Source organism: Rhinichthys klamathensis, unplaced genomic scaffold (genome assembly GCF_029890125.1).
Source record: "Rhinichthys klamathensis goyatoka isolate OS25496 unplaced genomic scaffold, OSU_Roscu_1.1 h1tg000139l_1, whole genome shotgun sequence".
Classification (NCBI taxonomy): domain Eukaryota; kingdom Metazoa; phylum Chordata; class Actinopteri; order Cypriniformes; family Leuciscidae; genus Rhinichthys; species Rhinichthys klamathensis.
Window position 1 is genome coordinate 1,182,837 of NW_026606674.1, and position 25,092 is coordinate 1,207,928.

General features: G+C 38.0%; 1 protein-coding gene across 1 annotated transcript; it reads right to left on the bottom strand.

The window, feature by feature from the left end:
* Positions 1 to 2,868: 2,868 nt before the first annotated feature.
* On the bottom strand, positions 2,869 to 24,850 carry mkln1 (muskelin 1, intracellular mediator containing kelch motifs). Its single transcript, XM_056257517.1, has 18 exons — positions 24,742 to 24,850; positions 21,089 to 21,158; positions 17,406 to 17,548; positions 17,061 to 17,149; positions 16,600 to 16,709; positions 15,524 to 15,716; positions 12,795 to 12,872; positions 12,525 to 12,590; positions 11,920 to 12,032; positions 10,365 to 10,577; positions 10,005 to 10,226; positions 9,570 to 9,699; positions 6,654 to 6,801; positions 5,818 to 5,932; positions 4,911 to 5,050; positions 4,234 to 4,336; positions 3,719 to 3,773; positions 2,869 to 3,584 (listed from the first exon to the last, which is right to left on the bottom strand). The coding sequence occupies exons 1-18, from the start codon at positions 24,819 to 24,821 to the stop codon at positions 3,463 to 3,465; spliced, it is 2,190 nt and encodes a 729-aa protein (XP_056113492.1). The 5' UTR covers positions 24,822 to 24,850; the 3' UTR covers positions 2,869 to 3,462.
* Positions 24,851 to 25,092: the final 242 nt, after the last annotated feature.

Sequence of the window (25,092 nt, forward strand, 5' to 3'; positions counted from 1 at the left end):
GAAATCACATTAATTCAGTACCGTGGAAACCCTGTATTAATTCTTGAGAGGAATGTAATTGTTACGCTTGTATATAATGCTTTTTTTTTTTCTGTTTAGGGAAGATTAACACTCATAGGCACCAAATTACACTGTGACCAATGGATAACTCATCCTGGTAAATTAGACTATGGTTCAAGATAACTTTTGCATTATCTTCCCTCGGTTATTATCTTTCTGTGGTAATTGTGATAGTATGAAGGTTTGCGGGCTTGTTAACCTGAAACATTTGACACTAAATCCAACACAACTCAAATATTAAATATTCATATGCCACTGTCTTTAGTTTGAATTTTCAGTTTAGTACATTGATCACCTTTTTGTTTGGGGATGTTTTATTTAATTGTTTTGATGTTGATTTCACCAAAACATTTTTTTTTATTTTTTTTTATTGTATTTGCATGCACTACACCAATTTTCATTATAAAGGATTCACTGCTTCCTCGGTTTAGCTGATCTACTTCCACCAAAGTATTAAGTTAGAATTTATTGCTGTATTCTGTATTTGAAGTCAGTTTGCTACTGTGTGCAAACGACAGGGGTCTGATACACTGGAAGCCGCCTCTGTCAGAATGGACAGGGACGGCCATGATTTTTTAAATAAAAAAAAAAAAAAAGATTTTTTTTTTAAAGTGTGTTTTTTTTGCAAAGTGCAATAGGGCAGATGATACGACATGTTGATGCACTTCATCTTGAACAATAAAAAAAATGATATACACTACTGTTCAAAAGTTTGGGGTGAGTAAGATTTTTTTTTTAAAGTTTTTGAAAAAGTCTCTTATGGTTCATTTTATTTATTTGAACGAAAATGCAGTAAAAACAGTAATATTGTGAAATATTATTCAAAATAACTTATCTATTGTAATTTATTCCTGTGCAGTCAAAGCTGAATTTTCAGCATCTTCAGTGTCACATAATAACACTAATATGTTGATTTGCAGCTCAAGAAAAATGTCTTACCGTTATCATCAATGGTTTGTGCCGCTTTATATTTTTTTGTGAAACCTGTGATGCTTTTTCAGGATTCTTTGATGAACAGAAAGAAAATAACAGCATTTATTTGATTAATTTGATTTTTTTTCTAATTTTACTGTTTTTACTCTCACTTTTGATCAGTTTAAAGCATCCTCGCTGAATAAAGGTATTACTTTCTTTCTGAAAAAATACCTTACTGACCCCACACTTTTGAACAGTATTGTAAATATAATATTTAAAAATGAAAAATTAATTAAAATGCTTTTAAAAAAACAAACAAAAAAATCAAATCCCGAGTCAACGCTATGTTAAAGGAAGACCAAGATGATTTTTAGGAAAAATTGAACAAAATACAATCTTTATTTTTTATGTACATTACATACAATGCAGTTCTTTAATATGTTCTACACATTCATGAGAGCCACAGTGTAGTGCTGACATCTCAATGCGCCCTAGCTCAAGAGCAGAGGGAGGCTCGCCGAGATGACGATTTCCAGGAGAGAGGAAAAGAAGAGTCATTTCATCTCTGACACTGCAGAAATGTACACCGAAAGCAAGAAAATGTATTTGGCATTGAGTGCAACAAAAAGGTCTCCGGTTGTAAGTGTCGATCCTCTCGTGTATCTATGATTTCATTTTTTTCCCCTCTTTAAAAAAAAAAAAAAAAAAAACTTTCTTCCTGGCACAAAGACAATGCTAGCTACGAAAGGCAAAGAAAGCCCTGGATTACAAGTCATAAATCATAAACCAAATTGCTTTCACACCAGAAAAGAAACCAAGAGTGCAGAAAAACAAATTCACAAATGGGCCAATCACAGAGAAGTCAAACTTCCACACTCTGGTGCGCCGTAAGTGCATCCACACAGACGCACGCCTCGATTCACAGGGGCCAAACTACAGCTAATACTAGTTCAGGGAATTGAGATATCCCACTTGGGAGGACACAATCAGCAGGGTGAAACAATGTGCTGTCCCATGGTCCTTTGAGCCTTTGGTTTCTGCGTGGGTGAAGCCAAAAGTACAGCAAATTTAAGAGCGATCCAATTACAGGATTTTTTTTTGCAGGGCAAACACTTGCTACTCGTGCACAGGGACACAAACAATTCTATAACAACTGCTGTTAAACTAACACTGCACAAATGGAGACCAAGTTATCCAGACGCACGGATGGAGACACTCACGTGGAACTATATGGAAGACTATCGTCCAACATACTTTAATCTGTCCAAGATTTCATACAATCCGGAAGCTCATACGGAATGAAGGGCACATACAAAAATCTCTATGACATCATAGAGAAAGACGGAACATAAGACACATGACATTCAGGGCTCAAGTTCACCAAGAAATAATAACGATATTAATAATAAATAGTGAGGGGTCTTTTCTGTCTTCGGTGGTCCCAATAAGGCTCCTTTGTGTTGGTACCAGTCCGCTGAACAGTCTATGTAACACAGCAGTGTGAACTGGACTACATTGAGTTTGGACAAAAGCAGCCACAACCTTAAGTAAACAGCAATCTACACTTCAAAAATTCAATTCATCCATGTCTTCGGTTCGTCTAATTGCAGCAGTGTTTCGCAAATCCATTTGCTAACGGATATGAGTGTAATAACCTGTTATAAAGTACAAAGTGTTGCCATACATGAATGTGCTACTAATATTTGCGTTCCTACACACATACAGAATGGAAAACACTTCTTGTGTACGTTACATCTCGAACATATCACTATATTCCTTGTAAGAATTGTGGATGACAATTTATAGTTATGGAATATATTAAAGAGTCAAAGAAAGCACTAATGTCATGGCATCCAATAGCAGCAGCAGGTTTAGATGGAAGCCAGTAATCAAATCCAGCACTGAGTGGACGATTCCTTCAGAATTCATCTAAATGTGTAATCAAATCAGAACTGACTCTAGAGGGCGCTCTGATCTTTGCCCCAGGCCTTCACTGGCTCAGCGCACGTTTGTCCATTAAAATGTGATTTAAAATAGCAAGGCAGAAAGGAACCCATGATGATCACACAGTTCATAAATCAAATTCACCTCTTTATGATGTAAACTGCTTGGATGTATAACTCACCTATTTTGCAAACTGTATGAGAGAATATTTAAAAGATAAAACTGAAATAGACTGAGCAGAAAAAAATTGTTTAAAAAAAAATCAAATCAGTTCGCAATTTGGCAGATATGCAAATTTAAACCTAATTCTGACACCTTTTTTAAAAAAAACAAAAAACAACCCTGCCACTCCAGAGTAGAAAATTATATTTCTGCATATTAAATAAGTCTCAGTGACGTTTAAGTGGTATTACATCTGTAAGAGAAAACACAGTAGGTGGGCATGGCACACCTCGGGTGGAAAATGTAGAAAAATAACTTCTGTTTTTGGTGGGAGGAGTCTGAGAGGTCTATCGGGGGTGTGGCCTAATGTGTGGGGCGTGGCTACAGGGTGATGAGGTCAACAAGGTTACCCTTGGGTGGGGTCATATTGTCAGGGAAGAAATTGACGAGTGTGTCAAACAGCTGAGTGCGCTGGGCGTACGTCTGATCCACATCTGAAAAGCCTGTGATGAAGAAAAGAAAAAAAGATCAATATTAAAAATCAAAGCACTATTAAATATATTTGAGCAACTTAAAGTAAAAAAACATGACTGGGGGACAATCATGTTCATGAAATGAATCTGAACAAAGCGCTCACCTAGAGGAATGAAGTCTGAGCTGGATTTGAACAAAGCAGAGGGCAAGAGCTGGAACTACAGGAAAGAAACACAAAAAGCACATTTATATATGAAACGCGCTCATTGTGACAGTACAATTTTAGTCACACTAAAGCACTTACATGACACAGCTTTATTTGAACTGAAATCACCTTTTAAAATGCATGCAAGAGCACAAACTGAATTAATCAATAGCAGAAGTTTATTGTTTGTTAATAACACGCTAAAGGTCAGTTCACACAAAGGACGATAACTATAAAGATAAAGATTTAGTTCAAAACATTTTCTAAATATAAAAGAATAGCACAGAGATGAACGATAAAAACATCGAGAGCCAATCAGAATCCATCTTGCTTCCAGAGCTTGAGCATTTGAAGTGGCAGAACGCTTACAATACACAGAGCGATTTCTTCCACTTGTGTGGACGCCAATATAGTTATCGGTGTGAACTGGCACTTAAGCATTAAATCTAATCATTTTTTACAGCGGTCCTGACCTCTTTTGTCTCATCGGGGTCAGTGTGGTCCACGGTAAGAGACAAATCATTCTGTAGATATTTAAGTGCATTCAAGGGCTCGGTCTGAGCCTTCTCCTCAAACCTGCAAAAACACAAAAGGCAACAAGCCTGTGTAAACATGACAACATGTTATGGGGAAATTCTGTTCTCATTTATTTCATGTTTGAGGTTTCAGAATCCCTAAGTACATTATTATTCGATTAACTAACCAAATATGGCCACAAGAGGGCACTAAGAGAGCAGAAATCACATGCACCGATGGAAAAATACCACTGTAACTTAATCACTAACTGCAGTGCTGCATGACACTGCAATTACATAACAATACAGCTTGGTCCTAACGGTTTACATTCAGATCACACAGAATACAGCAGGATCAGAGCAAGTGCATGTACTGCGTTAAACAATCGACACAAACCGTTTAACATGGAACAGACATCTAAACACTTTCCTAGTGCCATTTGGAAACTTAGCATACCTGACAGTTTTCTTTGGCTTCAAACAGAGAGAGAAACTAGAGACCAGACCACCTAAATATTATTCTAAAGCACAATTTCTAAATCAAGAACTGTGAGGTCAGAATAATGAATATCTCTTAAGAGCCAGGGTGAGGCATTTTGAAACACTCTTGAACTCAGATAAAAGTATGTTTGTACCTGTATTTGCGAATGAGGTATTTGCAGTGTCGAAGCAGATATTCTTTGGAAGGGCGGCACAGCTTTAAGGACCAGAAATCATCCAATCGCATTTTAGGAGAGCTGGACTTCCCCGGGTTTCCACCGAAAAGATAATGCACCTGTGTACCATATCATCGTATCAAACCACTGCTCACTGCTTTTATTAATTAGTACAGCAATTAAAGTTATTCGTTTTTATCAGTAGTAGTAAATGGTATACATGTATGTATATATATTTGGTTTATAGTATATATTATATAGTTTACAACCTAATCATTTGAAAGCAGCTAATAATTTACAATCAGGCAGCGATACAGAATTATTACGAGTCTCTTTTGAAAAGTAAGGATACACAATAGATACCAGATACCTTTTAATTATGAATTATCAGTTAAAAACAGTTTGTCATTAACAATCTAAATTAAAGAGCTAGTTATTAATAAGCTTTCGAAAGCCTTTAATATTACAGAATACTAAATTACTATTGTAATATTCATATCATTTTTATTTTTATTGTTAGATTATATTACAAAAATAATACAATTAATATAATATAATATAATATAATATAATAGAATAGAATATAATAATAGAGAAAACATTTTTACTGCAGAACCCTTTGAAAGAACATAAAACACAAAATTCAACAAAAAAATCTAAAAACGATAGAACAATAAGACAAGGAACATTATTATTATTATTAAGTAATAAGAAAGTAAATAGGGTTATGTTGACTTCCTCCAGGCTAGCTGGGGTTGAAACCTAACAACCTTTGTGTTATCAGGTCAGATCTTTAACCAGCTAATCCTAAACCACACCACCACAGTAATCATAAATGTAGATCATTTGGCAACCACACCCATGGTAAATATGAAATGAACATTACCTTGTGCAACTCGTCGTAGACTAGCTGATGAGCAAAACGAGGACACGGTTCTTCTTCCTGTAGGGCCTTAGTGGGGTTTTCTTTCACCGCCTGGTCATTCTTATAAACACATGACCTGCACACAAACACACAGATAGTCTTTCATACTAAACTGTGCATACTGTCCTAGCAAAGTGTACACAATTGCACCCACCCAAATCAAGTCAAATAAACAAAATGACAGAAACCAGCACACTGCATCCAAAGGAAACACTGCGAGTGCGAACACATTTTTCAGATGCCAACGTTTTTCTTTTTCAATTATTGTACAGAACAAAGGTTTTTTCTCCCCCGTTTAAGTGCAAAGTTAATACACACACAAACACACACACAAGAGTTCAGCCCCACACACAAGCAGAGAACATTCTGTTCCTGTTTGATAGTCACCAACTCCCTTGCTGAAGGTCAGTCTGGCCTTTGAAATGATATTTTCACTCTGGCTTTATTCAATATATGCGAGTGTGCATTCAAGCTGAGAACAATTTTTATAAGCGGTCTTTGTATGATACTTTTACGGGCATTATACGCTCATCATTCAGTGCTGCCTTTTTAATGCACTGCAAAGAGAAAATACAGTTCAGGAAAAGAGAGAACATGTTCTCTCATCATAACAGAAGATTTTCTTCCTTTGCAGCAGTGTATGGCAATCTGAAACCTCAGGAATGAAGCGCCTGAAGGCACGTTGTGGATTACCAATGCAGACAGTCCTCAGGGACACAGCGTACAAGCACAGGTCTTGTGTACTCATTAGCATGCAATGTTGCACAGATGAAGAGCGTGTCCGAGAACTCACGCACCAGTTGTTGCGTGCAATGTCGTAGATCCAGAAGGAGTTGCGCACATTCTCCTCGCGTTTGTCTTTGTCTTTGCTGAGTCCTGACAGAACGTGGATCTCATTGAGCTCCGGGTCGATGGTGGCACGCTGAGTGAACCCGGTCATTGGTACTGCAACACAAACACAGACGCACTTAAACTTAAAACATTAAGAGATGGTATAAAGAGGCTAAAGTGTCATGATGACAGCAGCTTGGTGTAATCGTTTGTAAATAACATGTAAATCACTTATATTTTTCTCTATGGTTTCAGCCAAACTCAACAAATTTTCCACCAAGTGGAACCATGTTCCGCTTGTAAATTTCCACCAATGGTGAGCAAATAAAATATATATATAGTTTTTTTATTCTTAAATCAGTCATGAAGTTGCATTTTGCATTATTTATTACATTCATATCAATATATTAATGAAATATTTAATGACAAGTATTAATGTTTATTAATGTTTAATAACATTTATTATATCAATATGAAAGTATTAAAGAAAATATAATAATTTATCATTTTAATAATATAAACTATAAATACTGCATTTGTGCTTTGTGAGTGAATGAACCACTTTTTAAATTGAATATTAATAATTCAATATTCAAAACATTTTTTATATATTTTGCATTTTCTCTCTATTACATTAACATTTATATTATATTTATGAAATATTTTAAGCATTAATTTTTATTAAGGTTTAAAAATGCAATATTATATTAATATATAAGGAATATAATTTAAATACAAATAATATTAAATTAAATTACACAGCTCTCTATAATACTTGATTCGGATTGACTAATCATCCCATTCTGTGACAAAATGTCTGTATAATGTTTGCTAAACTGTATAACTCACAGATACCCAAGGTAACTGATTTTTTAACAGTTAGTTTCACATCTCTTGTATCCACACAGCCTCTAATCTCAAGTTTCAAACCAAATCAATGTCATCATGCCCATTATTAATTAACTTAATTATTCACGAGTAATGATAATATCACAGCAGAGCTTAGACCATTTTAATCTATGAATTGGCCTGTAATTCTAATTTATTCATTCCCAAAAGAAAACATCACTCCTGTTTGGAACTACATGATAAATGTTTTTTTGGGGGGGGTGAACTACTCCTTTAAGGTGTGGTTGTGAGCATTCTGTTCGGGTTTACTGTTTCCTTCCTGGTAAATTGTATTCTGTTCAGTCTTATTTTGGTCCCTCTCTGCAGCCTTTCTAGCTCGTTCTCTTTCTGTCACCCCCTGTCCTCGTCGCACACACATCTCTCTCTAACGCGATAACAGAGAGAACACAGAGGTCTTTTTATACTCTCTCACTGCGTCAAGTCGCCCATTGAGATTTTACACAATCTGTTTATGGGAACAGGAAGTGTGTCACAGGCCTGTGTCTGCACAATCTCTCTCAGGCTTCACAGAGCTCTCACACTCATCCACCTTCGGAGTCTCTCTTCTCTGTGAACTGGCTGTTCGGTTCGGCATTTCCCTCTGAGCTTGACACAACATCATGCAATAATTACTGATTATAGAGAAAGTGAAAACATTTGAGGGACATTATGTGGGTGTGCAGACTTTATGACCAGTCAACTCATCGAATTCTTCTCTGTGATGATCAGAGACGTTTTACAATGTCTGCTTTGTTAGAAGACTTGATTGTGTGTGCAAGTATCATAGTGTGTGCAAGTGTGTAGCTGACGTCAGTGCGTGTTAGGTAAGTTAAATCACCGCAAGTGCAGAGGCGTGAGAGTATTTTCTAAGAACTTACTCAGTTCTCCAGAAGTCAATCAAAGTTCTGAGAACTTAATCAAATCGGTATTGTTAAATGTTGATTTGTGCCAAAAGAGGGCAGACGCTGAGAAGACATGCTTTCACGTATGTTTCTTATATATGAGTTTTCATATGAGGTTTTTTTGGTATTATTTATATGCTATATAGTATTTAATATTATAAAGTGCTTTAATGTTTATATTTTCGGTTAACATTTATCATTTCCGTTTAAGTTTTTCATATAATATTTATTTTAAATTGTCATTTTTTTCTCATTTTAGTTTCAACAATAACACGTTGCTGCGTTTCTGCCCAAAAAGCTTCCTCAAATTCACCTTGAAGAGAGGGGTTATGTTATATTAAGCCATTACTTAAAACATGCAGAAAAGCCCTTATATTCAAGTAGGGAGCGTTCTCTGCCCTTTTGCAGGGACCAGAATATCATAGAGACGTGGGTCAGTAAGTAACCACCTAACAACCATCCAAATTACTTTAGTAACACACTAGTAACTACCTTGAAAACCCTAGGTTTGTGCCTGCAACCACTGATTTTTTCTCTAGATTCTTTTTAAAGTAACTAAAGTAGTCATCTAGGACTGCAAATATCTGGTCTACTATAGAAGGCTTTAACTATTAAAATGTGTATTTTACGCAGAGTCTTCAGAGGCGAATATCTTGATGAGCGGCAGAACGCGTGTTCTTTGTAGAGCAGCATGTTCTCCCTGCTCAGGAATTTGCTGCAATATTCACCAATCATCATGACAGTCCTCACAAGAAACGTTCATCACCATCATCCAGACCAGCAGATCTGTGTCTATCAGTATCAGGAAGACAGATGATGTCAAGTTGATTTAGCTGTTGAACAGTAGGGCTGCAATAGATCACATGTTCGCTTCTGACGCGTGTAGCAGGCCGCCGCAGTGACATAATCCCCACCTGATTCAACTCTATTTCTGAAAATGATGTCACCTTCATGCTCAAGATTCCTATACTCTCCTTATAAGGAGTTTCTTTACAGGGCACAGCTTTGTAGGAGTCATTCTTACAGAACGATCAAAAAAAATCTTAAAATCCCAGCCAGTATATATATATATTTTTGCTAATGACATCATACCCATGCCTGAGTCCTTCTTGGTGCCATCTGAGATGATCTCCACATGATCACCGTCAACGTCGTAACTGAAGAAATCATTCAAGTATGTTTTGGACCTCTGACCTCCAAAAACGTACAGGCAGCGATTTCTCTGCGGGAGAGAGAAACAAAACTGTCACATCAAAATTGTCAAAACCACCCATAAATTCTAAACAATTTTTTTAGGGAATTAAACTAATATATTTATATATTAAAAAAACTATTTTACTTTTTATATTATATATTTTGTTAAAGTAATATAAAATTACTCGTACAGTAATTCAAGATTTGGGTCATATTGCCCACCCCATATTGCTCAATCCACAAATGCAATCAATCACAAAATTTGAGGTCAACGTGTAAAATATCTTTTTTGCAGTTCAGAACACTTCATGAGTCGTTACTAAGGAGACGAACCGTGTGGAAAAGCATGCAGTGTCCGATGCGGGACTGGATGTCTTCTGGCCCTGCGTTACATGAGTCTTCTCTGAGCAGACTCCAGCTAGCAGCTTGACAGTGAAAGGCGTAAAGCCCGCTGAACTGAGGTTCTGACGTCCTGCCGTCATCCACGCTGCCGTTACACGTCAGAATCCGACCACCAAAAGTGTAGATCATGTGCTTCTCAGAGTCCATGCACATCTTAGAGAGAGAAAGACAGAAGCTTTGTTCAACTTTCTGAGAGATACTGAACTATTCATCATAAATCTGTAAAAGGGAGACTCCTGGTGGTATGGGAGCATAAATCCTGAATAATTTTGAGTCATTTAAAATGTGTACCTGGTGGTCAAACACAAGTTTAGGTCCCCCATCAGCGGACGTGTCCTCACTCAGGAGGGTCCACGTGTTGGCATCAATGTCATAGCAGTAGAAGTCACTTTTCAGGGACTTGCTGTTTCTGACAGAGGAGTCCAAATAACGGCCCAGAGTATAGATCTGCCTCCGCTGAGAGTCGATGCACATCTTGTGGCACGAGCGTGCACTGGGGCCGTTCTAAAAGAAATACATCACAACTTTATAGTTTTCACCCCTTACACCACACACACAGACAACATATAGGCCATGATGCATATTTTACACAAAAACAGAGTTCTTTCAAAATCGTACAATTGAGTTGAAACACTATTTCAAGCTTTTTATCTGTCCATAGGGGCTTTTGCACCAGAGGAACCTTTTCATAGTTCCTATAAACAATGGCGGAAGAACCTGCTTTTTGGCGTGTACACACTACATGAACTGGGAGAGATTTTAGTTCTAGGACCGCCTTCAGGACGTAAGTTCCAACTGGCGGTGTGAATGCAATCATGAAAATGGTCCTAGGGAAACATTTAGTTCTCGCAGGACTGCCCTGGTGGCTAGTTCTTATAACTTAGTTCCTATAACTACCAGGTGCGAAAGCCGCTTTTCAGAGAATAAAGTTTTTACAAGGTACCAGGATATGATTAAGGGCATTTCTGAGAAAGAACTAGTCACTGGATTATCCAAAATTAGTGAAGTCCATGTTATCAAATCTTTGGGTCCTTGGGTTCCTTGGCGGTTCTTGGTCACATAAGCCTCCATCAGCATTAAGCCATCAATCTACATATTTGTCATTACAATCATTTCATTCTCTTGCTCATCCACAAACTATTCCAACTATGAGTCAAATGGCGCTTTTCCACTACACAGTACCAGCTCGCCTCGGCTCGGCTCGACTCGACTCGCCTTTGTTTGGTTTTCCACTGTGTAAAAGTTGTACCTGTACCTGCTTTCGGGTACTTTTTTTCGTACCACCTCCGGCGAGGTTCTAAGCGAGCTGAGGCGAGCTAAGCCGATGCTAAAATGTGACGTGAAAACAATGCCGACTGCTGATTGGTCACAGAGAATCTGCGTCATCATTGCACGCGCCAGATGGAGTATCCAGAATAACCCCGCCATTTTTAAATAGTTTGGCCAGAGATAGTTACTAAACTTACTACTATTATTATGGCAACTCGGAAGAATACGCCGAAGAGAGGATCCAGCGAGAGCTTGATGGGGCAACGAGGAACGAAATGCGTCGCTATGACGACCGGGTACTATTTGTGGCGGTACTTTCTGCAATGGAAAACGGAGCGAAAAGCGAGCCGAGTCGAGGCGAGTCGAGTCGAGCTGGTACTGGTAATGGAAAAGCGCCAAAAAATACCCATCTAAGTAACCTTACAGATGAAAGAGTACGCATCCATCAACACACTTTGCACAGAAAACAAAGTATGTGAAACTTAAATGACATGATTGAAACCTCTAGGGTATTTCTGTGCCATTCAGCAGCTGAGTCATAATTGAAAACAAAATCCTCTTTCACTTTCTCTCTTACCTCTTTCTCCGTATCCCTGGATATGCAGGCCCATTGATTCTCCTTTACACTGTATGCCCAAAAATCAGCCAAGTCCTGCGTTCCATCCCAGCCACCAAACAGATACACTGTTTCTGTCGGACAAAGAGGCGATGACAAATTAAAAACAAAGACAAAGCGTCGGTGAGTGAGAGGCGTTTTACACCTTTGTAAGGAATTCAATATGAAACTAAAGGATAAAAACTACTATGGTATTTTTTTAAGCTGCTATAAATCCTAATATTCTTGAGAAGCAGCTGTGAGCTAAGGTTGAAAGGCTGATGTCGCCATGGTGATAAGCAGAGACAGTTGTTTGAGCTATTGAGCATCAGCTGAGCCGTAGAGTGGGTTACTCGAGGTCAGTCTGAACGTACAGGGCCATATGAGGGCTGTGGGATCGATTGTTCCTCTAATAACAAGCTCACAGATTCACACACAAATTTAAAACAGTTCTTAACTCGTAACTATGGGGCGAAATGCAGTCTTAACAGGCATTCCATTACAAGCAAGACAGGACAAGCTAAATAGCACTGCAATAACCAGCCAATCAGAAACTTTGCAAATAAACCACCTGACGTAAGATGTACCTGTCTGAACATCAATGACCATCTGATGACCTCCTCTCATGCCTGGCCTGTTATCATCACCATCACCTAATCCGAGAGAACGAGAAAGAATGAAAGTGAATGAAGAGGTGTGTGTCAGGAACAAGACACAGGAAAAAAGCAAGAACATGGAAGATATATTGAATATCAATACACCCCTTAAGTCATTTAATACACCAGACATGGATTCCCTGGAGTCCAGCGTTCAGATTCAGAGCAAGAGGCTGTGTGTTCAGTAGCCTGCTGTCATACCTTTGTTACATTTGGGGATGATCTGACTCCAGCGGGGCTTATAATCCTGCTGGCTGATGTACTGATTAAACAAACCATCTGGAAGAGAACAAATAAAAAGCACTTTAATTTGCTAATGTATGCTCCCTGAAAGGGAAACAAGTGTTCATTAGGTTCTAATTACCGTAATTTAGACTTTGACCACGAAAAGAATGTGTAAAATGCAAAAGGCTACTGTGAACAAAAGATCAAAGTTGAAGTGTGTCAAATATTTTCTTCTATCCCATCCTAATGTGTTGATTCCTCCCAAAAATCTGTAAACACTTTGTTAGTTCTTGACCAGCCTGACAACAGCAACATTGGATCAACCAATGACTCGAACTTGAGGAGAGACTATTTGTTTTGTCTGTAGAGTGAATTTAATTCAATCATTTTCAACAAAGCGACTTGAAGTTTACTCAGCGGCCATATTTGCAACACCACTGGACAGCGATTTCAGTCATACAAGAATTGTTTAGACCAACAATTAAACCTGACATAAACTGTATCATGAACATAGGCATAAAAGACTGATAGTTGGCCTTTCTGGAAGGCAGGACTTCCTTTGCAAGAGAGGCCATATTGTGTGTTGCACTTTCTCCCATTCAATGTAAAACCTGTGAACTGTTTCTGTTTAATATAATCTCTGCTTCAAGTGATTAACTGTCAATGAAAGTTGGCGATTTCTATCGAAATGAGTGACAGAGAGACTACAAAAGCAAGGGCACAAGAGATTCACAACCTCCAGTTAATTTAGATCCCTGTCAAGGAGTACCAGACTTTCTTATTGGTAGCACAAACCATTTTCAAAGCAAAATATTAAAATGTTAACAAACATTCAAACATTTATTCAGTTACTTGAAAGGTGCTCTGCGGACACATCCTTCAAATCGAATCACAGCCAGGTAAACTTTTATGTTGCACATTATTACTGGCATATGACCACCACTGTTATGGGAAGTAAAGTTCTCAACTGTCCTTGTGTGACACCACCCACAGGTTTCTGACAAAAAGCAGCAAGTTGGTCATTATGACTCATTGTGTTAATCACACTTAAAGGTACGCATTTGGCACACTTTTATCCAAAGAGATGTACACTCGCACTGCATTCAAATTATATATTTTATGAGTTCATACATTTCCTGGATATCGAAACTCATCGATTGCCATGCTCTACTGTTTGAGCAAAAGAAATGTAATTTAAATTGTATCAAATATCTTGGTAATTTCTGCACCCTTCAGTCAATACAACAGCCAAAAATTAGTTAATAGGGGTGGGGGGGGGGATTCGATTCTTAGATGCATCGCGATGCGGACGTGGACGATTATGAATCAATTCACAAATGTCAAAAATCGATTTTCAAAAAAAAATAAAAAAAAAAATCTTTCTAATAACGTAATATTGACGGAACGCAAAAGGCGTAACTTTGAAGTGCGGAAGTGCAGTGCCCGGCCAGTCTTTGGTGTGCGCAATCTGCGCATAACAGAGACGCATGATGGCTGAGCGCGAAATCCGAACGCCACCCTCTTCGTTAAAAGCTAACATATGGAAAATTTGCATAATTCCATTGTGGCTGCCTTTTTTCTATTTTTGTATGAGAGCTGCTTTCTGTATTATTTTGTTTTCACATCAATATGCTGTAAGCAGATCTGTTATACGTAGGTGTACTGTACTGCCAACCACATTTTGACTGTGCTCTCTGCAGATGTTCATTTACTTTTTTTGTATAAGCTTAAGCTATAAGTTTTTGATTGTGGTATACAGCAACAATTTCAAGTCATACGTCTTAAGACTCTTTATTATTTATCTGTGTATAAGAGCAGCTTTGTATGTTACTAATTATTCAGAATATGCATAAGTCCATAACCATTATTTTTGTATGAGAGCTGCTGGTACATAATTCTATATTTTTGTATGAAATCTGTTTGTGATTTTGCTACAGCAAAATGTTTATTTATTTTTTGTCTGAAGGATTATATTGCTCATTGCACATAACAGGAGGATGTTGGTTAGAAGTCTATTATTTTATGTTAGAGATTCAGAATAATCATTTCCTACAAGTATGCTGCTAGTACAGGCACACATTTTTTTTCCTGTTGGTTCTTTGCGATGTTGGGACATATGCTGGCAAATGTAACCTTACAGTTGACTTGCCAAATCACTTCCATTTGTTTTATTAATAAACTATATTGGAAGTAAATTCTTTATGGGTCATTATAAATACTTTGCTTTAAAAGTACTTAGTAGTCACACACAAAAAAAGATGCATCGATAATCGTTTTAGCATCGTAGCCCTCTGAATCCTAATCGAATCGTGGGGTGCCAAGAGATTCCCACCCCTATTAGTTAAGGCGGGAGTATGTGAAAAACAATACGCTACAGTAAATAATCACTATTCAAATAGAACTAAAGAAACTAAAGCTCTGGGATAGGTAAATTGAATTTCTTAAATTGAAAGTCACATTTCTTTGACATCAGAACTTCTCTAACAGTGAGAGCATGGCATATTAGAATTATAACTTAGTTAAAACCCTTATAACAGGAGGACCTTTGAGTGTAGATCATCTTTTTTTGACAAAACATTTGGCTGGCCACATAACACGATTATAATCCAGAACAATTCTGTTCCCCTACAGTGAACCAACATGCCCACATTCCCAACTTAATGAATGTGGCACGTATCCATATGATGAAACACTGGGTGGGGTACCTCTCACGGCTTTGTCTATGAGCTCCTCGCAGGCGTCAAAGTCTCCTCTGAGGACCAGCCGCTCGTGAAGGTGCGTGAGCATGGGGTGCTCCAGAGCGATCCGTGTTTTCTTCTGCAGAGACTCGAAGGCTTCTGTGTAATTGTGTTGCCGGAAGTGTTTCAGGCACAGCCGGATGGCCTCCTGTTCACGGTACTGTCCAGAAAAAAAAACCCACTGTAACATGCCTTCAATCCATGTTTAATATTGTGTAAAACTTCCTGTGCAAATGGTCTGCAAGTGTTATAAAAACATGAACGTTTCCCCTACTGGAACAGCTTGGCAATTTAAAAACTGTTAATGATTATGGCATAAAAAGGCAATTACGCAGATTACTGAAATAAAGCTTACAAAAAAACAGGAATTAATTAATACTTCAGTTTACATGTTGAGTGACATTCACCAGATTATCTTTAAAGGTATAACATGTAACTTTTGGCAGTTAAACCTCACAAAACTGCTTGCATTTTGCTGAAGAACTTTTTCAGCTCTGCGTGACAGTGCGGATGAATCTGGTTATCTGGCTTTTACAACATTTCAAATTCCTCAGTTCTCGCCATCTCCGGAAAAGCCAAGCCGATGTTGATTCTCATTTTATTACGAAGACCTCTGTTCTAATTTGTTTTATATGGGCGATTCCCCGGAGGTTCGAGATTGAGCTGATCCATGTCAACCTTTCTCGCCCGTTGTTACAAATAACCTCTGCCACTCCCACACCCACAAACATCAAAGTAGCCGGAGCAACTTCTCTCTATTTACGGATATGACGAGACACACAGGCAAGTGACATATGTACGCAATTCCCCGCGAAAACCATCCCGCCCGGTTTAAAAAATAAACAGCCTACCATAATGAATAAGGGTAAGACAAAAACACATTTTGGAAGAAGGATTGATGATGTATTGACTATTCAAATTTTGTTCATTTTGATTAAAAAAAAAAAAAAAAATGTTTGGTGGAATATGACCCTAACATTTCTTTGTGAGATTCACCCTGAAAGAGCAGTGTTGGTGCAGGTGAATATTTGGACACAACTCACCTTACTGTACCAGTTAAGGCAGGGCTGGACAACGTCTGGATCTTCAATGCCGTGTAACTCAATATACCAGATACTGAAGTTAAAACTGGGCCCCCATGACATCAGAGGCACTGTACACACAACCAAGCACATACAGACAGAATCAAGAAAGGACATTCAGACATATGATGACAAACTGCAGGTTTACAGCAGGTACCTTGCTTCAAAAAAACATTTTGATTTCAAAATGTCCTACCCTAAATTTCTTTTTTTAAATCTGTCTCAGACATTGACTGTTGAACTCTTTTGACAAAGATTTCACACAAGCACTTGTTTGTTCCATCTAAGATTTGCAGAGTCATTCAATCACTCATTCAACTCATTGCCTTCCTCTGAAATCGTGCAATGACTAATCTTTCCCCTAAATGTGTCAGCACACGAGGTCACCAGAACTTAAGCTTGCTTTTGCTGTAAACACTCACCTATTTTAATGAACCTGCAGGGAAACATCTGCTCATCAATCTTGTGCTTTAGCGTGAATGTCTCCTTGTTGAAGTCATTCTTAAGGCCACTAGGATTAGATGAGAAAGACAGTGAATGATCACATGAGATCACAAGAAGCCATTTCCCCAAACATTACTCACGTCTCAAGAGACACTATAGGCCATTTTATAAAATGTTTGCGATCTGGTGCCCCATTACTAAGTGAAGTATATCTGGTCACCCACTAAAGATGGTCGAAAAGCTAAGAGTCTGTAAAGCTTATCTGACATAAAGATTAGCCTGGAAGTAGATTATCACAATTAACATTTTCCATCCGGACTCACCTAGACAAGAGTTCTGTCATGTTTTCTTCACTCATGCCTCCAAACACCTTGAATTTCTTCAGGTTGCACACGTGAGTTTTCTCATATTTGCCATAGGTGATGCTAAGAACGATAGCTGGTCTCTCCAGTTTTAAGATCAAGTACTGAGTAGCAGAAAAATAAATTATTATATCAAAGCAATTCCAAACCAAAATGTTCTAGCTTTGACACCGCAGAAACAGTCATTTGTAACATCAATAATAACTGTACACATAATAATTAGAAAATGTTACCTTTAACACAACAGCAAATCTAGACCTATTTCTAGTATCATACACACTTCCGTGTTCTAATAGTCACTCCAGATTTGACATCAAGGATGTTTTGAAATGAAAGACAAACACAAATGAGATTTGAAAGCCTTCTCGGGGTGAAAATTTTCAGTGAATGATAACTCAAATGTTAGTCAGCTGCTCCTAAAAACTATCATACATAACCGTTTAAACGTATGGGGTCAGTAAGATTTTTTTAAAGAAATTAATATGTTTTATTCAGCGAAGACACATTAGCGAGAGTATAAAGACATTTCTACTGTTACAAAATATTTCTGTTTCAAATAAACAGGGTTCTTTTGAACTTTCTATTCAATTAAAATTGTATCAAATTTTCCACAATAATTAAGCAGCACAACTGTTTTTAACATTGATAATAATAATAATAAGCGTTTCTTGAGCAGTAAATCAGCATATAAGAATGATTTCTGAAGGATCATGTGGCACTGAAGACTGGAGTAATGGCTGATGAAAATTCAGCCTTGCCACCACAGGAATAAATTACATTATATTATAATTTTTGAGCTTGACAGACAGTACCCATCACTTTCCATTTTGGGTGGAAAATTCTAGAAACAAATTGTTGCACAGAAGAAATAACTGACTAACTACAAATACATTGCAGATGCTTACCTAATTTTCTTATAAATGTCGACATGACATGTCAACAATTCTTTTTATTTTTTTTTTATGCAATATTACAGTACTTATTATAAATTATTTATATGTGAACGTTACTTAATTCATATCATAATCTTTAAATCAAAATATCATCCTCTCCCTGTTGCAGCGTCTTGTTTCTCAGCCCGTCGGAGGGTGGGACAACCTGTCACTCACATGAGATCACAGCAATAGTAAACCACTACAATCCAACCATCTAATCAATTCTCAATGGACAAAATCAAGTCCCACCCTACATTTTTTCTTGTTTGAAAAGCCGTTTGGCTCAGATATACACTCACCGGCCACTTTATTAGGTACCCCATGCTAGTAACGGGTTGGACCCCCTTTTGCCTTCAGAACTGCCTCAATTCTTCGTGGCATAGATTCAACAAGGTGCTGGAAGCATTCCTCAGGGAGTTTGGTCCATATTGACATGATGGCATCACACAGTTGCCGCAGATTTGTCGGCTGCACATCCAAGATGCGAATCTCCCGTTCCACCACATCCCAAAGATGCTCTATTGGGTTGAGATCTGGTGACTGTGGAGGCCATTTTAGTACAGTGAACTCATTGTCATGTTCAAGAAACCAATTTGAAATGATTAGAGCTTTGTGACATGGTGGAAGTAGCCATCAGAGGATGGGTACATGGTGGCCATAAAGGGATGGACATGGTCAGAAACAATGCTCAGGTAGGCCGTGGCATTTAAACGATGCCCAATTGGCACTAAGGGGCCTAAAGTGTGCCAGGAAAACATCCCCCACACCATTACACCACCACCACCAGCCTGCACAGTGGTAACAAGGCATGATGGTTCCATGTTCTCATTCTGTTTACGCCAAATTCTGACTCTAACATCTGAATGTCTCAACAGAAATCGAGACTCATCAGACCAGGCAACATTTTTCCAGTCTTCAACTGTTCAATTTTGGTGAGCTCTTGCAAATTGTAGCCTCTTTTTCCTATTTGTAGTGGAGATGAGTGGTACCCGGTGGAGTCTTCTGCTGTTGTAGCCCATCCGCCTCAAGGTTGTGCGTGTTGTGGCTTCACAAATGCTTTGCTGCATACCTCGGTTGTAACGAGTGGTTATTTCAGTCACTGTTGCCCTTCTATCAGCTCGAACCAGTCTGGCCATTCTCCTCTGACCCCTGGCATCAACAAGGCATTTCCGCCCACAGAACTGCCGCTCACTGGATGTTTTTTCTTTTTCGGACCATTCTCTGTAAACCCTAGAGATGGTTGTGCGTGAAAATCCCAGTAGATTAGCAGTTTCTGAAATACTCAGACCAGCCCTTCTGGCACCAACAATCATGCCACGTTCAAAGTCACTCAAATCACCTTTCTTCCCCATACTGATGCTCGGTTTGAACTGCAGGAGATTGTCTTGACCATGTCTACATGCCTAAATGCACTGAGTTGCCGCCATGTGATTGGCTGCTTAGAAATTAAGTGTTAACGAGCAGTTGGACAGGTGTACCTAATAAAGTGGGCGGTGAGTGTATACATCACAATAGGGGAAAAAAGATGAATCGCAACTTCCGTTTCATGCCGACTTTAATGCATTATGGTATCTCCGCTTCTGTTGAAATTACAGAACACAAGGAAGTTTTGTTCTTGTGTTTTTGTTTCTTATACGAAAACACTTGATGGCCAGGGACCGCGAGTGCCAAGTGCACTGCACCCTCTTCAGATGCAGGTGAACAGGAGGGGCTCTATTACTCATTTTGCCCTCATGAAAACAATTCAACTGTAGACAGTAGACAAACATGACAGAACAGCCCGCAATCACGGCTTGTCAAGTATTGCTCAGAACAGACCTTGCATAGACCCTAAAACTGAATGGGCTACTGTCATTGTAGATGGGAATATTATTTCACACAGATTGACTGAGATATTCTATCCACCAACACTGATGGCCGACTGCACTAAGAGCTCGGTAAAAAAATGTTTTTTACAACATTCAGAACATTTCACAGATGAAACATTGATTGAATTTTCTGCAATGATTTACAACAAGAGTGGTCAAATGAAGCAGTATTTCTAAAAAAAAAAAAAAAAAAGGACAGGAAGTGCAAGTTCTGAACTCTGTGAAGGGTGACTGTACTTTTTAAGTGAAAGGACGAGAGTGGAAGGACACAAAGAAAACACAAGCTTTTGCGGTTTAAAGTTGAGGGCACGTGCTACTGTACCGCCAACATGCACTTTCGATTTCCTTATTGCTTAACCACAAGTCTGTCTGCGCTGCATGGTCTGTGCCACAAGGCCAGCAAAGAGAGGAGGCCTCCTCTTTCCAAAAAAAGATGAAAGCAAGGCACAGTGTCAACGAATGAAAATTTCAACATAACCAGGCATAAGATAATGAACAACTTTGAACACAGTGAGCAACACACGTCTCTGAAGCCAAATGCCAATACTCATTAAGGCAGAGACCTTTTAAAAAAATATATTTTTTATTATTACTATTAATATTATTATTATATATTTAATATATTTGAATTATTTCTACTTTTGAAACATAAAATTACTTTTAACTGTAGCGCTTTGAGTGTGGGAATGTCGATTTATAAATAAAACGTACTATTATTATTATTAAGAATTTCCATCATGTAATTGGGGATGTCTGCAGAGCATTCGCAGAACCTGAAACTTTGAATAGAACAACTATTATCCAGCTCAGGTTAACACTGAAAAAGAGGAGCAGAATTTACCTGTGGAGGGTAGTTGCTCTCAGATGACCACCTGGAAGACTGATCGTTAGGTTTATCCACTAATATATTTCTGCAAACAAACATTCGAAAGCTGATGAATTAAACACCACATTAAGTCTTGGAGTATAAATGCAAAATAATAGACCTGCCACTTTTTCCATGTAATGTGTTACTTTGTTGTTCACTTCTCAAATCAGTCACTAAGTGGGTCTCATTCACTAATAATTGCGTGGATTATTTCGGATTTGTACGCACAGGAGAACTTCTCACGAAAAATCTCTGCCCAATTCACAATACGCACCGCGTACTGTCCCGTACGCACATGAATTTGTTCTTAAAGGTGCCCTAGAATGTTTTTTTTTATTATTTTATAATGTTTCCTGGGTTACCCTTATAATGTTAGTATGTTTTTTAGATAAAAAATATTCATAATTTAGAAATAAATGGCATTTTTCCTAGCCTGCTTTTAGCCTCTGATTTGAACACTCTGTTTGAAGGGGCGTGTCTGCTGTGGGATTCAGTGTAACCGCGGCCACTGCTGTGATTGGCTGACATGCTTGCATATGAAATAGCAACGCATTACATGTGAAACTCTCTCCCGAATACTTTTACTATTGCTATTATACGTTTTTACCATAACAGCTATCGAGATTAACGAATCGTGAGATGTTTTTAAAGTATTTAGATCTATTCCCATCACATAAAATGTTGCCGTGATGAGCATTGAGCAGATGACAGTGTGTTGATCGCGAGAATGAAGATCTTATCATTGCAAAGCAGTTTCTGCACTCTCTCTGCTTTCACCAATGCAAACACGATGATGTAAATACAGTAAGAGCTTCGTTGTGCAGTAACGTGCGTCATTGATTTCATAACGAGTTTGACAAGTGTCCAGATAAACTTGCGCTGTGTGGAAAGATTGTTCTTTGATCGCTTTCTGTATATAATTTGTTCACAATTTAAATACGATTATTTTCATCCTACTAAAAGAAACGATGTGAAGCTGATATTTTAGTCACTGGCTTGACTTACTGATGCATACAGTATTGAACGATTTTGAGAGAAAGATTACCTGTCTGAACTTGAACAATTACACATCAGAAAGTGTTGCTTGGTAGCTCGATCTGAGGCCAGCTCTGTATTGGCCCAAGTTGAGGAAACACTCGGTGAAATGTTTGGAAATTTCCAGAGAAAATAAAATTAACCCATTGTTTCTTCAGAGGCTCAGATGAAGGAACTAAAAAATACTTTTGTGTTCATGTGTACATCCACACTGAGCAACTGCCATGCTTCGGCTGCGCAGTTCCGCCTGGCATTGAGGGCTGGCATTATGCAAATATTTGGAGGCGTACATATTAATGATCCCGACTATTGCGTCACAGTCGGTATTGTGTGGAGAACCGACCGTTTTTCAGGGGTGTTTTTCATAAACGTGAATTAAATGAGAACGCGAAAACAGTCCAGTTTGAGATTCACTCTATGTCATGTCCATGCACTGAACTCTTGTTATTTGACTATACCAAGGTAAATTCAATTTTGAATTATAGGTCACCTTTAAAATCGTTCCGCTAGTGGATTTGGAGTATTCTAAATGAGCGGCCGTGTGCACAAGGTTACTCATTTGCATAAAACGCTAAACAATCTTCATATAAGGGCTTTCCGCACACGCTTTCCTTAAAGCCTTTATTAAAATTATTAAATTCCTCGTCAAACTTGCAGCTGTTTGCAGGGCGCTCTCACCGATCCTCGAGTAATGCCAAGTGTGCCATTCTCACAATAAACGTTTTTTTTTTTGCAAAGAAATCTTTTATACAGACCCATATTACAGATAGGCCTATCTTATTGGCCAGCTGTATACGCATATATCTGCGTTATTCAGAGAAACCTCGCAGCTGGAGCTATAAGGCAGCTTTTCTAACTGTAGTGGCCTATATGATGGAATGCATTTAAGATGAAATTAAATTGTATTATTTAATAATTAATTTTATAATATCATTTTATATATTATGGATTATATAATACAATAAATGCAACATACTACAATAGCCTATAATTATAGTCATGTTAGGATGAAATAGGCTATAACACGATTATAAGGCCGTACAGACTACGACTTTTTCGTAAATCGAATCAATTTTAATTACGAAATTTTTGGTGAATTGTGATTTGTTCTTAAAATCGTTTGTACGCACATTTCACGCACAAATTTGTGCGTACGCCAAGGCATGCTTAGTGAATGAGACTCAGTGACTTTTAGATTAGACTCAGAGATTTTTAAATATAAAACAGTTCTAAGCACAATTGTTTTATGATCTGTCCTGATTCTTTTTTATTTCACGAATAAACAAGATGATTTAATATTAGAAATGGTTTCTTTGCATGTATTTGGGATATATTGCCAGTACTGGGCTTGCAGTTCACATGGGTAGGGTACTTTGTACTGTGTGAGTGGATGACCGTGTTCGTCCGCCACCACTGAAGACCCTTTTTCACCCAGGAAAAACACTGCAAGTCCAACACAGTTCTGCTTGCTGGATAAAGTTCATAAAGCATACAAGCTTGAGATGAGCAAAAACAAAATTGGTAAGGGTACACAGGTGTCACAACAAGATATGCTTCACCACTGACTAAAGCAATGAACGCATGTTTGTCAGTCTACAGCACATTTGCCTCTAGCTGTCACATCTAACACAAAGATAATATAGAAGTGATGTAAATTAGTAACATATGATCCATTTTCCAATACACAAATTGCATGCATATTATATGTTAGACCGCAAAAACCAACAAACTCATTGACTGTTTCAAAACCGCGATTCACAGACTGCTCGAAACTCTGCCACTTGATAGAAAGCAAGAAATAACAGCATATTCAGTAGAAATACAGTTTGCCATGAAAGTTTTGTTACATAATATGTAGATTAACAGTAACAGAAGAAGATTAAAAGAGGGGATAAAAATAGTCTGTGACTATCAGTGTCATATTCCCACAATTTTTGGCATTAGCCACCAAATACTTGTATGCAGTCTAACAGTAATTAAGATGCATTTCGACCTGATATTTGTAAGAAACGCTAACGTTAAAGGAAAATTAAACATTTAAAACTGCTTCCAGCGATTTGCGGTTTGTTTACTTCTGAAAAACAGTTCACTAGTAAACTAGCCATATAGCTAACCGGCTACATACTGCAGTTCTGATTAATATTTTAAGGATAAATAACAAATACTACGCAGTAAGACACCTGCCAGGTTCTTAAAAGAGCATCACAATCTGTATAAAGACATGTAAAATAAAACACATTAGGTGTCTTGAAGGCGTGTTTTTGCATCATATGAGCTGCTTCACACTAGCCTAGCCTAGCATGCTAACATGACTGTCACATCTGCACATTTACATACATTTAGACCCGTTTCTGCACTTTTGCGCATCTATATGCAAATTAATGTGTACGTTTAGAGAATTCGTTTGTTGTGTTGTTTGCAGTTTATACATTTGCGGCTGTTTTATGTATATGCACCCGTCTGCTGTAGGCCGGCCCGTTTGTTAGATTAAGCAATGGATTTGATTACAATTAGTACAGAGTTATGAACTGTGTTTGTATATTAAGAGCATAATAGAGTCTCAACGGGAGTATTTAATTTGCGTTACTCACTCGGGTAAATATGTAGAGGAGTACGAGCTCCATTTATAAACACTGTAGGAGAGCACTCTGCTGTCAGTAGCCACCGCCATCTTGATGCACGAACGATACACACACACACACATATACATAGCTACCCATTCACACTAACACACACACACACACTCAGAGAGGCAAGGCACACAGTATTAAAGTCTTACAGTAGTAAAACATTGTGTGGTCCTTGGAAAGATGGTAAAGGAATTTATTCATTTTAATCTGATAACATGGATAGTTTTTTAAAACGTATGTTTTTTTTTCCTCCAAGCAATTTATTTGGTAATGTTGTGCAATATAATGTCAAATAATTATATCTCTGGCAAC